Genomic DNA, 15398 nt, shown 5'->3' on the forward strand with positions numbered 1-15398 from the left:
TCCTCCAAGGGGTCACGAATTTTTCCCATATTCCTCCATATACATAGCCCTTAGGGCATTATTTAGACTTTTTGGTTTTGTTTAGATTAAAATTCACCATAGCTACAACTCACGTACTTCGTTTATATTCAACGACCAGACAAAGACGTCACAGAACCCCACTTTCATCAATAAAGCTTTTCTTTTATATTCGCAATATCCATATTACAATCTCAGGTTCGTTTGCTCGCAGGAAATAGACCCTCGTGGTCAGATTGATCGTGCTCCGGCGTGGTCAATAACCCTCGAAAGTTGGTTTAGCGATTGCTAAGACACGACGTCTCGCACGTTCGTAGTCGAATCGTTAAAGTCGACTCACACAGAAAACGATAGCTATCTCATCGAAACATCGAGACACCTTCGCCTCTATCACTATTTGGATTCAATTTTTGTTTATTTGTTCGTGTGGTTACAGGTTTGATCTTTTCGATCTACTACCTCCATCCTGGTTTATAAGTCCCCTTTGTAATTTGTGCCAAATTCTGACTATGGATTTAACTAATAAAATATCAATGTATGTCACGAAAAATTATATTGTTGCATTCGTATCTGAACATAGTTTTCAATTATATTATTTTTTGCGACATTATTAATATTTTGTTACTTAACTTTAAGATCAAACATTAGCATATAGAATACAAAAGGAACTAATAAATCAGGACGGGTGTAGTACTACTCTTTTCAACGTTGATGGTTGCTGCTCTGATGTGTTGGTCCTTTGAAGCCTTAACACAACGACTTCCTGAATGTTTATAATAACAAGATTTGTCCGGCTCCGATAAAGGAGGATGGTTTATAGATCTGGCTGTAATTTTTATTATCTCTAGTGTTCTCTGTACTGTCATGATTGATGAATAGATCTTGAAAAAAAAACCTCCCATTATCGGTGTTATCCTATCTGAAGCTTTATTAATCAGCCGACCCGCGTGAGATTTTGCAAGATTCTTTTCAGGGCAGCAAGCGTCCAAAGGCAGACAAGTCTGGTACTACGATGCTGGTAATTGCTCCTGCTTTTTCGAAAAGGACCTCGGTACTCCCTCCTTCCATCTATATAGGGCCTAATGCGTTTTTTGAGACTAACTTTGACCAAATGTTAGAGCAATAATATATGACATGCAACTTAAACAAAGCACGCCGTCAAATTCGTAAGTGAAAGGAGCTTTCAATGATATAATTTTCACATTATGCATGTCATGTACTATTAATCTTGTCAATAGTCAAGAGCGGTCTTGAAAAACGCATTAGGCCCTATATAGATGAAAGGAGGGAGTACGTTTTTTAGGACCTCCGTACTATTAGTAATTACTTTTAGAAATTATTAGTAGTCCTACTCCTACTGTTTTCAGAAAGGACCAAGTCACTGCGGCCTGGAACTGGACGGATCCCGCATTAATTTCCCAACCATCCTCCTTGAAACCTCCATGATGGTTAATAATGAGGCGGCACACCAATACTCCGCCTATACTGCTGCACATGGCCAACCTCGTGCAGGCTGCGCCCTCTCTTCCCCCCTGCCTCCCACCCTCCTACAGCTAGCCGCACTACATCTTCCTTCGCAGACTGCCTACTCGGCCGGCGGCCATACTTCTCTAGTTTATACTACCCCGGATCCCCTTGCTTTGCGCGCGCTAGTAGGAGTACGCCGCCTGCCGCCATCTCCGTTAGACTAGTCGCCAGCGCCATATGGAGGACTACGGCGGCGTGGCGAGCCTGGTGGCGTCCGGGGTGGTGTTGTGGTCGACGGCGTTCCTGCTGCTGCGGGCGCTGCTCCCCAAGCGCTCCTACGACTTCTGCAACCGCGCGGTCTCCACCATGCACGCCGTCGCCGGCGTCGCCCTCGGCTGCCTCTCCGTGCAGGACTGGGCCTCCCCCGTCTCCCCCGTCGCCTCACCCTCCTCGCCAAGCCAGGTACGCACGCCACGCGCATTATTCGCTGCCTGCTTAACTAATTCTGTTGCTGGTAGTTAGCGCCGTCCTCCCACTCGTCCGACTGTCCGAGTATATATATGATTTGTTAAGCTCAATACGCCGCTTAGTCAAAAAAATGTTGGTCGGGCTGAGAATGTTGACGGATTAGTGATGTCTGTGTGGTGTATAGATTTAAATTCAAAGGCACAAACCGTTGACGCATTATATAACCTTTCATTACAAAGGGAACTTCTAGCAATCCTACCTAGTTCATGTGCAACCACATTCGACTTTATGGGGCAATTCGTCTCATAATATAAAAATGTGTTTGACACCGTGTGTCAAAAATGTTTTTATATTATAAAATGAAGGAAGTATTTAAAAATAGGGCCCGCTCACTCTCTCTGGTTTCATTAACCTAAAAACTTTCTCATTTGAAAGTGATATATTACATAAGGTTATGGTCTGCATTTATGTTCTGGGACAAAGTTATGTCGTCATGAATTTTTTAGATCAGATCTAGGTCTTAGGGCATCTCCAATGCCATATCCTAAATCAGATTATCTATCCATCCATGGACACGAATATAGGAGTCGGTCATTTGCAGGAATTATAGGGCACGTCGGTCTGGATGTTTGCGGGAATTATAGGAAACGGTGTCGGTGATGCCCTGGCATCCTTCGGACACCCTATCATGAAAAAAAAATCCTTTGAACCATATCATGAAAGAAAAACAAATATATAAACCATTTAGTACTCATATAAGGAGTATATCTAAATATTAGGCCCACCATTTGGTGAAATCTGTATCACTCATTGCGCCTACTTCTAGCGCATGTCCTCCATTCGTTTCAGTTTACATTACATTGTGCATTATAGTACTATCTTTTTTAGTTTTTACGTTGCGTGTACTAGACGCTTGATTAGGTCCTGAGTTTTACTCCGTCCACACGTATAGAAGGTTACTCTCCGAATCTCTGAAATCCAAAGACACAAGGACAAGGTCAGGACCGTGCACTGCATCTGCATGCAGAAGTTAATTCACAGAGTAAATGCCATGTATATGTCAGACTTAATTACTCTATCCACTGAAATTTGAACGTGTAGTCATAGTCATGAAGTACGTGCAGACAAATATAAAAAAAGGAAATGCTATCCGGCTGACCTTTGCTGGAAAAGGGATGGCAAACAAATTTAGTTGCAACGCGAGATGAAACTATGAAAGTTTATGCTCGTGTTTCCTCAAAAATTCCTTCGTGTTGTTGTGAAGAACGTGTCAACCTTAAATAACTAAAACTGTCATCAAAATGTTCGTAAATGTCACATTCTCGCAGCGAACGCTCGTGAGATAAGAGGGTTCTAGAAGCAAGTACTATGCTACGCATTACAGCTAGCTAGCCCATGCACATGCGGTACAATTACAACCACGACCGTATACATACCACGTACTCCGTCCAGCGAACAGAACACTCGAGTAAAATTTTCATTTCTGCTCCCCGTGAATGAGAAATAGAATCCCAGTGATTAGTGCTTAATCGATTAATAACTGCATGTGCCGATTGTCAGATGAGGGCGCTGGCGGTGACGCTGTCCTACATGATCTACGACGGGGCGTGCTGCCACCTGAGCGGCGACGCGCGGCTGGACAACGCCTTGCACCACCTCATCAGCATCGTCGGCCTCGCCGCCGGCCTCGCCTACCAGAGGGTACCACCTTGACTTGAGTATTTCTTCTTCTTCTTCTCTATCGTCTAGCCCTGTGTTCGGTGTATGTCCGTGGGTGGCTAATCTGATGAACGGAGCGGTTGATCTTGGGCGGCGTACGTGGCGTGCAGTGTGGGACGGAGCTGGTGGCGTGCCTGCTCGTCACGGAGATATCCAGCCCGCTGCTGCACCTCAGGGAGATGCTCAAGGAGCTCGGCGTCAAGGACACGGACCTCAACCTCCTCGTCGACGTACGTATAGATATACAGTAGCACCTCATGATCCTGTTCCCCCTCCCTCTGCCCCTCTCTCTCTAGCGGTGAAGTAATTACGTACTGCTTTCTTGCCCATGCATGTGTACGTAGATCCTGTTCGCGGTGACCTTCTCGGTGGCACGGATGGTTTGCGGGACGTACGTCACCTACCGCACTGTCACGGCTGACAACCCCATCCTCATCAAGGTACGTACGTACGTCGTACAACCTTCCAATCCGGCCCAACCATTTCCATTTCTTGATGCATATGTACTTATTTCCATTTACTAATTCAATTATCTGAAGGCGATGGCGACGAGCTTGCTGCTGGTGAGCGCCTACTGGTTCTTGAGGATCCTCAGGATGGTCAGGCACAAGATTGGGAAGAAGAGGCTGGCGTCCAAAGCCGCCGGCAAGGAATCTATGTGATGCCACAAGTGGTGTCTCGCCGCAATTATTGTTGAAAATGCACGTTATGTAGTAGTACTACTATCTAGCGCATTAATCGTGTGGTGGGTAAAGGATGATGTCCCAAGCATGAGATGCATGTATTCTGGTCATTTTCATTTTATTAATGTGCATGAACTGTTAATGTCACAAGCATGAGCTGTTTCGCTGATTGACTGGCAGTAGAAAAACTCATATCTTCTATGCTTACATCTTCTACTCCCTTCATCCCATAATATAAGAACGTTTTTAACATTAGTGTAGTGTCAAAAACGTTCTTATATTATAAGACAAAGGAAGTAGTTATTCGGCTCATCAATGATTCAAGGCTGACAAACAAGAGACACAAAATAGCAACATACTACCCGTGAACCGAAACACCAATATATAGAGGGGACACCATGATGAAGCTGGAGCCCCTTCGCTACCACTGCTCTTCATAACTATGAACACGGCCTTCAACTTTTCAAACAGCACTGGTTGCTTCGCTAACAGCAACACTAGCAGGTTCAGTAACGAAGCAGTCCCTCTGAATAGTTTACCAAGCACCATGATGGTTCATACATATGACTATGAGCCACAGGTTTTAGGAGCCGGTCAAGAGTTAAAAATGCCAGGACAAAGCTGTTTGAAGATTGAAACATTTAGTTTGGCGTGCAAATCATTTCATACTAGTAATAAGCAGCACCTGGGGGGCCTGGCCCTTGGCACATGCGTACAAATACACAATTGGGCATGATTCTTCTGTTTGCCCGGTCCTATTCATCTCTAACCTTCTAATTTCTGCTTCTGCTGCAGTACCTCTTTCGATCTACGTCTTGTCGCTTCCTCTGCCATACATGCCCGGAGGAACACGTTTAAGCACATCATTTTAGGTCTGCGTTGCTGTCTAGGTGCTTGGGTTGCTCCTATACAACCTTCCTCAGAATTCAGCTGAAATCTTCAACAGACCCGTGAACCGAAACATCAGTAACTTGTTAAAAATTTGGATCTAGTACATGTTAGCGCCAGAAACCGACGATGCTCTAGGACACCATGAGAGGAAACTCAGGAATGAGGATGCTGCTGAGACTTGTGTAGAACTTCCTTCAGCACCACAGCAATGCGTTCGGCCATGTGGTGCTCCATGAACCTCTCCTTCACCCTGGCATAGCCCTTGTTTCCCATGGAGACCCTCTGCTCAACATGGCTCGCAAGCCTTACCATGTTCTTGGCGAGAGGCGTGACGCCCTCCTTTCCAGCAGGGTGCAGAAGGCCAGTTGAACCATCCAAGACGATTTCGGTGGTCCCTCCGGCAGCCGTGCCCTGATATTGCAGTGCCATTAAAACTGAGTCAATGAATTGGCTTATGGAAGCATCAAGCACTCTACAGAAAATGCAGGCTAAGAAACAGTAGATGGAGGGGACCCAAGAGGTGTAGGAACTTGAATTTCCCACAGTAAACCCAGCCTCATGACTGTCAACAATAACTCTAGATTCAGAGAAATACTGGCCCATGTTCCAGCCATTGCAGTAAAGGTTGATTGCCTGGCGGATAGACTGATGGCATAACTCACATGTGCACATGCATCCGTATCTAGACAAATCTAAGACAACTAAATCGGGACCGAGGGAGTATTTGTGAACAGAGGGAGTAGTAGAGAGGAGAATATTACCAGCACTGGCAACTTGAACGCCATTGCTTCTATCGTTATCCTTCCAAAACATTCTCCACGGGCCTGTGCAGAAAGAACATATTACTGATTGTGTTTAGCAGATACATGTCTTATGAATAACCTTTTTCATACTAGCTGTATAGATCTGATATACCCCGAAGTAACAAGTTTATACAACATTAGAAAGAAATCAGACAAAATCAACAGACTTTTGCCCTGTCCTGCTGATATACCCTAAAGTAACTAAACAAAGTGGTTAAAGTAGAGAAGCAAACAAACAAACAAACAAACAAACAAACAAACTACAGTTAGCAATCCTCATTGTACCCAGCATGCTGAAAAATGATGCACTCTGAAATGAGGTGGCGTGTGTCAGTTTCTGGTTAGAGTTGTAGAAATGTATTACTACCTCCGTCCCTAAATAGATGGCATATAATTTCAGTCAAAAAGTCAATGCTTCCTAAGTTCTGACCATGTATATATAGAAAAATATGAAGATAAAAAAATTCCAAATCAATATCAAACATATCCATCATTAGATCTATTTTCATAATCTATTTATTCAATATAGTTGTTGATATTTTCTTCTATATATTTGGTCAAACTTAGAGAGAATCACTTTTTGACAGAACTTATACGCCATCTATTTGAGGACAGAGGGAGTATTCTAGAATAAATGGTATGTTTCGACAAGCAGAGTGAGCTCTAGTGAAAATCAGTCTACAAAATAATCAATTGGATTAACAGAACCTATCATGGAAAATGTTAGCACTCAAGTGTGGAAAAGCTTTATCACTCATGAACAAATCTTTCTTAGCTATAGCCACATTGAATGTAATGTTTTCTCTACGTAACCTAAGTACTAGTGCCCTGGAAGTGACGACCGTTTAATTATTATTTTCGCAAATACACAAGATTGTGTACAATTTCATTGATAGGTAGAGAGTGAAACTCGCAAAACCACGTACACATTCTTAGCAGCATAATAAGTAATAAACTAATAACCAACATGGGTCAACATTACTGATAGGTTTGACTACTAACACTGATACATGGTAAGCTACGCCTACAAGAAAGGCTATTACAGAACAACTTTAAAGAACGAATAAAGGAGATGTTTGTTTAAATGATACTCTCACATAAGGAATGTCCAATAGCATTTCTTTGCATGCGTGGACCCTGGGTAATGCAACTTCTATATGTAAAAACTGGTTAAGCAACATAAGCATGCTCAGAGAATAAACATAGGTTGCAGAAATATTGTCCACACAAATAATGTGGACGGACTAGACTAAAGAACCTCATTGACTGATCCCCTGGACCCTAAAAAATTAGCATGGATGGAATCAACCTATAAGAGTGCTGTTGTTCCCAGATTAAAATAAATGCTTATGAGAGGTATTTCAATGCTCTGCCCAAGTGGGAAAAATGCAAACAACGATGTAAACATACATAGTGCATACAGTTCCATCGTAGCATACCATTGAAATGGGGACACAAGAGAAAAATATATCCATACTATGACTCACCTGAGAGTTCTGGACAAGCACATCAATTGCAGCCAAATAAGGTGCCACTGCCAACGTCTTGTTTATAAAGTGAACACGGTCATGGATCCCATTCTTTGCCACAAAATCACGTAACTGTGTCTCATACTTCGTCTGAGCACTCATATCACTTCCGACAACTACAGCATGCACTTTAGGCACTTTTAACTTCTGATGTTGGATGAGTTGCAGGCTCTGATGAAATGCTTGAAGAAATAAGTCTTGTCCTTTTCCCCGTGAAACACCTGGATTACAAGATATTTATCAAGGACAATAACATATAAGAGCATAAATCGGAGAGAATGATTGGTCCAACAAATATATAATTTGGAAGTATCACTTTGGCAAACAAAACATACTGTTTATCATAGCAAATAGGAGATCTTCACTCCTAACTCCAAGGGACTCGCGTATATGTTCACGTAAGACTCTTCTTGCGACATTATCTTCGGCAACTTCTGTTAACTCTTTACTATTCCCGAGGTGAACAGCAAAAGTTTGTGGCATCTGTATACTTTATGCACAAGAACATTAGAAGTATATAGTACGAAGTAGGAATAAAGAAGCTGAAAGCATGCAACAAACAAAATGATCATTGCCTTTGTGGAGTAAAAGCTCATACATAGGCATATAGCACAAGAAAAAAATTTAGCTAGTAAAATTTGGAACTAAGTCACCACATACACAAGGGCCAGAGAGAGAAATATCCACTGGACTAGTAATTCACATCAAGCGCAAGAGTCCAACAGCACAAATGGTAGCATGGTACTCATAATGTAATGTACACAGAAGGAAGCTGCACATACTTTAGACGGTCATGAGTCCTGGTCTTCCAATATTCAACTGTTATGTGAGAATCGATCATGGCTCCAGCAACCAAAGGAAGATGTTTCACATACTCAAGCTTAAAGTAATGTCCTCGCATTTCATGGATCCACCACAAAATCTTCGGAAGGACTTGAGGAACATTATCTTTTAGAACAGCATCAAGCCACTTGCCAGCAACAGCGGTGTTCAAGATAACCAGGTCAGCCTTAAGAGCAGTCTCAACTGCCTCCTGTCCCCTAGCAGGTAAAACCTGTGAAGCGACCATGTAAGTCAATGTGACTTCCTCTAAAATTATAAATTAGTTCCCTAGCATAAGTAAAATATTGCATTAGAGTAGATTAAGTTCTTAATTTGGACATGCTTTATTGTCTTCAACCATGACTTATTCCATGACACTTCGAAATAGCAGTTTAGTACAATCACGCCGAATAAGATGAAACATGAACTTCATCACTTTCATATTTTGGATATGCTTTTTTCTACAACCTCAGGTATGGTGCTTCAACTATAATTTTTTTCCACGACACTTTGATATAGAAATTCACTACTATCATGCCAAACAAGATGAAACATGAACTTTTGATCATGTGAAACATAGACGTGACAGAGATGACAGGCAAGACGAGCTTTGCTAAAAAAAGGCTATATCCATGTAAAAATTGCGACAGTGGAACAGGCACATACAAACCTTTCATCTTTAACCAGTGATATTTTTTCAAACATTTCTTGGTCACATAAAAGTAATACATGTAAACTCATCACAAGAATTATGTTCATATTTTACACATTTATATATTTTACAAATACATTGTGATATTGCTTCCTGGAGACCTGGACATCGTAGAATGTACAAAACATCCGGAGTTTGTGACGGTAAGGTGTGATTTGCAAAAACAAATGTGGGAGCCGGACCATACCTGCACTCCATGGTTCAACATCTTATGCTCCAAGCTATATGAAACATCGTTTGTTCCTTCGGGTCGCTGGTTTGTTATCCACACCACTTGACAACCAACCTGCCGAAGAAGAAACGCCAACTCCATCAGTAATAACGGTCCACCTGCACAAAACAGAAGTATCTCCAATAACACTGGTTTATAAACAAAATAATGGCAATAGCACAACAATTTAGAGATCCCTGCCGATGAAATGCGGCAAATCTCATAAAGACTCGAAGGCTCCACTCTTCAAACTTATGAGCAACTAGACCAGAGTGAAATATTCAGCAACATTTGTTTTCAGGGATCTTGAGTTAGCCTTGAACATTCCAAGTAAAAATTTCACTAACCTATCTTCGTTTCTCTGCTTATTACCTGGAAATATACACAATTCCTGTTATCCCGAATCGCTGGGGCACCGCAGTGAACTTTAATTCATGTACAAATCTCGCGATGGTATCATGGTACAGCATTTGCTCAAACTAACACGGAAGGGAAAAGTGAAGCACACCGCGATTAGTTACCGGAGAGGGAGAGTTCGTGGGAGACAAGCAGCACGAGCTTGGACTTCATGAACCCGAGGGGGCTCGAGGCAGCACCGCCAGCTCGGGCGGCAACGACGTCTACAGGATCCCCTCGGGTATCGCATGGGCCGACAGGGCCGCCGCGGAGGACATAACCAGCGGTGAAGGCGGAGGCAGCCACGGCTACGAGGAGCAGGAGGAGGAGGCGGGTCCGGTGGTGGGCAGGGCCGCGGCCGCCGGCGGCCGACGCCGCCGCGGATGGAGGAGGTTTCGCCATCGCCGCCAGGAGAGAACGGGGCGGCCGCGAGATTAGATTGAACGAACGGTCTTGATTTGGCGATCGGTCTTTAACAATATTTTGAGAAATTGAACAAAACGTTTTGACATCGCCACATTTTGTGCAACAACAGGATAGTAACGTGCAATAACAGGACAAAATTCAAATATGCAACTATTCTGTAAAATACTTCAGCGAGTTGCATAAAAGGTCATTTTGCGGGAAGTTACAACAATTTGATTTTTTTACATCTATTAAAGTGAGAAGAAGCTAGAAAGGCAAGTACATTTACAACCACGTGTCACTGGATTATACACGTGTCTTTGCCATGTCCACACTAAGCAATAGAGATAGGCTATATTACATGGCTAACCACCCACTCAACGCATCCAAAAAGAAAGCACAATGATCGCCCTGAAGGAGTCCTGCACACATCCAAGTATTCCCCTCTTGTTTGATGTTGGAGAGCACTGTCATGACCGACGGGTTTACTCCATCAAACACCACAATGTTTCGATGCTTCCATATTTTTCAAATTATGAAGGTTAGGATGGACCGCATGTTTCTTATATCTTGCCAGGTGCATCCTTGGAGATACACTAGGTGAGTATAGTGTCATTTCGCATAGGAGTCCAACTATGTTAGCTCCGAGCAGAGAGTTGTGTGCCACACCTGCCTAGTCGCAACAAGTGTGAAAAGAAGATGATTGATGGTCTATTGCTCCCGATCGTACATAGAGCACATAGGTTGGTGTGGCAATCCATGGCGCACAAGCTTGTCAGAGGTCCAACGGCGGTTCCGCATGGCCAGCCAGGTGAAGAAACTGAAGGAAATATGCCCTAAAGGCAATAATAAAGTTATTATTTATTTCCTTATATCATGATAAATGTTTATTATTCATGCTAGAATTGTATTAACCGAAAACATAATACATGTGTGAATACATAGACAAACAGTATGTCACTAGTATGCCTCTACTTGACTAGCTCGTTGATCAAAGATGGTTAAGTTTCCTAGCTATTGACATGGTTTGTCAATTGATTAACCGGATCACATCATTAGGAGAATGATGTGAGTGACTTGACCCATTCCGTTAGCTTAGCACTCGATCGTTCAGTATGTTGCTATTGCTTTCTTCATGACTTATACATGTTCCTATGACTATGAGATTATGCAACTCCCGTTTACCGGAGGAACACTTTGTGTGCTACCAAACGTCACAACGTAACTGGATGATTATAAAGGTGCTCTACAGGTGTCTTCGAAGGTACTTGTTGGGGCGTATTTCGAGATTAGGATTTGTCACTCCGATTGTCGGAGAGGTATCTCTGGGCCCTCTCGGTAATGCACATCACTTAAGCCTTGCAAGCATTGCAACTAATGAGTTAGTTGCGGGATGATGTATTACGAAACGAGTAAAGAGACTTGCCGGTAACGAGATTGAACTAGGTATTGAGATACCGACGATCGAATCTCGGGCAAGTAACATACCGATGACAAAGGGAACAACCTATGTTGTTATGTGGTCTAACCGATAAAGATCTTTGTCGGTGTCAAAACCGGAGGATCTCGGGTAGGGGGTCCCGAACTGTGCGTCTAGGCCGGATGGTAACAGGAGACAAGGGACACGAAGTTTTACCCAGGTTCGGGCCCTCTCGATGGAGGTAAAACCCTACGTCCTGCTTGATTAATATTGATGATATGGGTAGTACAAGAGTAGATCTACCATGAGATCGAGGAGGCTAAACCCTAGAAGCTAGCCTATGGTATGATTGTTGATGTGTACGTTGTCCTATGGACTAAAACCCTCCGGTTTATATAGACAGCGGATAGGGTTAGGGTTACATAGAGTCGGTTACAATGGTAGGGATCTTCATATCCGTATCGCCAAGCTTGCCTTCCACGCCAAGGAAAGTCCCTTCCGGACACGGGACGGAGTCTTCAATCTTGTATCTTCATAGTCCAGGAGTCCGGCTGAAGGTATAGTCTGGCTATCCGAACACCCCCTAATCTAGGACTCCCTCAGTAGCCCCCGAACCAGACTTCAATGACGATGAGTCCGGCGCGCAGATTGTCTTCGGCATTGCAAGGCGGGTTCTCCTCCAAATTCCATGTACCTGTTTGAATAAAGTCCGGTTTCTTGTAGATGTTGCGCTCCTTGGCTTCTACGCCCAATAATGGCCGCTTCCCACGTGTCAAACGAATATGAAAAGTCTGAGTGTTTTTACATTCACACCCCTAGCCGCGTAAATGAGCTGCCCTATTTAAGGGGACGAGGATTTAGATCCAATCCACACCTTCTCCCCTCCGCGAGTGTTCATCAGAGCGCATCCGGCAAAGGTCCATTCCACCATGGCCAGCCGTCGCAACTCCTCCCCTCGCCCTTCCAGCCCTAAGCCTGGATATTGGGAGAGATGTTCCACCCTGCATAGCGAGCTAGTGACGCTCCAGACCAAGGGATTTCCCCCCGGCCTATATGGTCCCGGTTCGAGCCGGTCTTGCCGTCTACAACGGCGGAGAGCAAGCAGAGAATGCCCCTAATCCCTCCAAAGGAGAGCGGGTGTGCCTTGTCCCTTACTTAATAAGGGGGCTCGGATTTCCAATCCACCTATTTCTCCGGGGGCTGCTGGAGTTCTACGGCCTCCAGCTACATCATCTCACGCCTGCCTCAGTATTGCATATCGCGGGCTTTGTAGCCCTCTGCGAGCTGTTCTTGGGTGTTGAAGCTCATTTCGGACTGTGGAAGGAGCTATTTTGCCTCGTGCCCCGTTCCAAGAAGGGGTCAATGTATCAAGTGGGCGGAGCTGAAGTGTGGCGCATCGCCGGGACCGGATATCTGTCCGGAACCCCAAAGAAGGCGTCCGAAGACTGGCCCTCAGAATGGTTCTATATAGAAGACATCCCGCTGCCGGATCCTGTCCGGATCGGCCTCCCTGAATTCAACAGTGCTCCCTTAAAGAAGCGCCTAAGCTGGCGCCCACGGAGCCCTCAGAGGGAAAGTGACAGGGACATCATTTACCTGATGGGCCGAATAAGATTGTTAGCCCATTCCGGACTAACCATGATCGGGGTTATGGCCGAATGCATTATGTGGGGGGTGTAGCCGCTTCAGTATAGAAGCCACCCCATGTGGGACTTCAACGGGGAGGACGAAGCCACCCGCTACGGTCGTAAGGGGCCGGATTCAGCTGTCGCTCTACTAAAGATCTTGTCCACTTTGTATAAGGGAGAAGAGGAGGAATTTCTCCGCGTCAACCCTAAGGGTGGATTCTCCATGCACAATCCCCCGAGCTGGGTAAGTGGCCGTATTTACTTGTCCATCGGTTTTGTATTCTCATTGTTAAATATTCAGTCTGACGACTTTAACACAGGAACTGCGCCGGGCTGTTAAGGAAATAAGTAGCCCTCCTCCACAACCCGAGGACCCAGGACGGTCCCTCGACCCGACCTCTCAAGAGGATCCGGACATATCTATGGAGCTGATTGATGGAGTGTTCCATCAATTGAGCGAGGACAACGCCTTGGTGGCCATTACGGCCGATTACCCAGGGCTAATCCTGACGCCCCAGGTACCTGAGATCGAAGTCCCAGTACCCCGAATAGGTGTCCGCCCACTCGTGTTCAGTTTCCTGATTGCAACCGAACTTTACAGGGGAGGTTTTTAAGGCGGAAGGCCGAACCTGTGGCGACAAGCCAACGAGGGGCCGTAGGGCCCCGTGGGCCGAAAAGAAGTGCAGTCCGGACCGAGGCGTCAGCGCAAAGGTATGGCGCGCCCCCTTATCCCAGGTGTTATACCTTCGAGGCACATTGACACTCGTGCTCTCTTCAGGACAAAGAGACCTCGCCGGACTATACCCGGAGAGGCTGCCAATCGCGCTTCCACCAGCCAGGCTCCAAAGCCTGGTTCGGAGGCGGAGGCGAACGCAAGGCGCGCGCCAGACGCTCGTCCGACGGAGGATGTGGACGGGTTGTCAGCCACCAACTCTGAGGTGGAGTGCCATGAACCACAGGCGTCGCCGGACAATTCTTCGCGACGCTTGTTTCTCCCAAGGGGCGTTAGATGCCTTCAACTTGGGAGATGCGCACCTCCGTGCCGCTCAAAATGGTCTAGCCAGAGCCACGGAGCAATATGTAAAAGACATACGGGTAAGAAAATTTTGGTAATTATATATATATAGCAGTAGCCCCCAAGACTTGAAACAGTTAGAATAACTGATTTAAGGATCATTTGATATGCAGGTTCTTACAGAAAAGAATTCCCTACTGTCCAAGGAGCTGGAAGAGTGCAAAGCCCAACTGGAGGCCGCACTAGCCGCGGCAGGGGAGCCTAAGGAGACCCCCTCTGGTAATATACACTTCGAAAGATAAGTATTTTGCGAAGCACGGCTTTGGTGCGAATCTGACAAATGAAATTGCAGATGGCGCCGGATTGAATCCGGAAAGGCAACACCTCCTACGCCAGCTAAAGGCTGGTGAGAGGGTGCTATTAAAGGTGATGGGGGAGAAGAACGATCTCCAAGATGCCAACACCAGGCTGGGCGTCGAGCTGAAAGATGTTCGTGCCCAGCTGTCAGACTCCGTGAAGGAGAATCAGCGGCTTCAGCGCGACATATTTAGTAAGTGCTTGAACGAACCTTTTGAAAGAAAGTTCGGCGAGGAAGTCGACTAACAGAGCAATGTCTGTACGTGTGCTAACAGGTCGTCCTGCAGAGGAGATGCCCGGTTCTACGGGTGACCTTCTTCCCGAGCTCTCTCAACTGCTCGATCGAGTTTGACAGACGATGCGAGGCGTCGCCCAGGCCCTGTGTCCATCCATCTCCATGCCCGAAGGTCTTGGAGAGCTTGCAGAGAAGCTAAAGGGAGCACGGCGGCACTTCCGATTGTGGAAGATATCAGCCTGCTGTCAAGGCGCTAGGGAGGCCTGGGCCATGGTGAAGACGCGGTACGCAAAGGCTGACCCCAACCACATGGCCGAGGTCGGTCCTGTAGGGCCCGATGGGAAGGAGATCCCTGTAAGCTTAGTATACGGCCAAGTAGAGTTGTCCGCAAAGTATTCCCAGCAGGACTGTAAATTAGACAGCCTGTTAGATGGTATTGAAGAGGAATACAACCAGTCAAAATGACTATGTAATTTAATTAACATTTATAATGCCTTCTAGCCGGATTGTAGATCATTTGTCATGGCCGACCTTTTCGCTTCAGCCTCGGGACCTGACGGTCCGGAGTGTGTCCGAATTCCCATGTGGTTATATAGGAACCGGGGAATGCATGGAGACC

The 15398-nt window shown here is 45.4% G+C and overlaps 2 protein-coding genes across 2 annotated transcripts; one reads left to right on the forward strand and one right to left on the reverse strand.

Moving 5' to 3' along the window:
- Positions 1–1492: 1492 nt before the first annotated feature.
- LOC125543581 (TLC domain-containing protein 5-like) lies at positions 1493–4562 on the forward strand. Its single transcript, XM_048706955.1, has 5 exons — positions 1493–1947; positions 3514–3654; positions 3783–3902; positions 4017–4112; positions 4212–4562. Exons 1-5 carry the CDS (start codon positions 1723–1725, stop codon positions 4332–4334), a joined length of 705 nt encoding a protein of 234 aa, XP_048562912.1. The 5' UTR covers positions 1493–1722; the 3' UTR covers positions 4335–4562.
- Positions 4563–4956: 394 nt separating this feature from the next.
- On the reverse strand, positions 4957–10179 carry LOC125543580. Its single transcript, XM_048706954.1, has 7 exons — positions 9845–10179; positions 9300–9442; positions 8361–8632; positions 7914–8068; positions 7537–7799; positions 6008–6070; positions 4957–5657 (listed from the first exon to the last, which is right to left on the reverse strand). The coding sequence occupies exons 1-7, from the start codon at positions 10119–10121 to the stop codon at positions 5400–5402; spliced, it is 1431 nt and encodes a 476-aa protein (XP_048562911.1). The 5' UTR covers positions 10122–10179; the 3' UTR covers positions 4957–5399.
- Positions 10180–15398: the final 5219 nt, after the last annotated feature.

This window comes from Triticum urartu, chromosome 3 (genome assembly GCF_003073215.2).
Source record: "Triticum urartu cultivar G1812 chromosome 3, Tu2.1, whole genome shotgun sequence".
Lineage (NCBI taxonomy): Eukaryota > Viridiplantae > Streptophyta > Magnoliopsida > Poales > Poaceae > Triticum > Triticum urartu.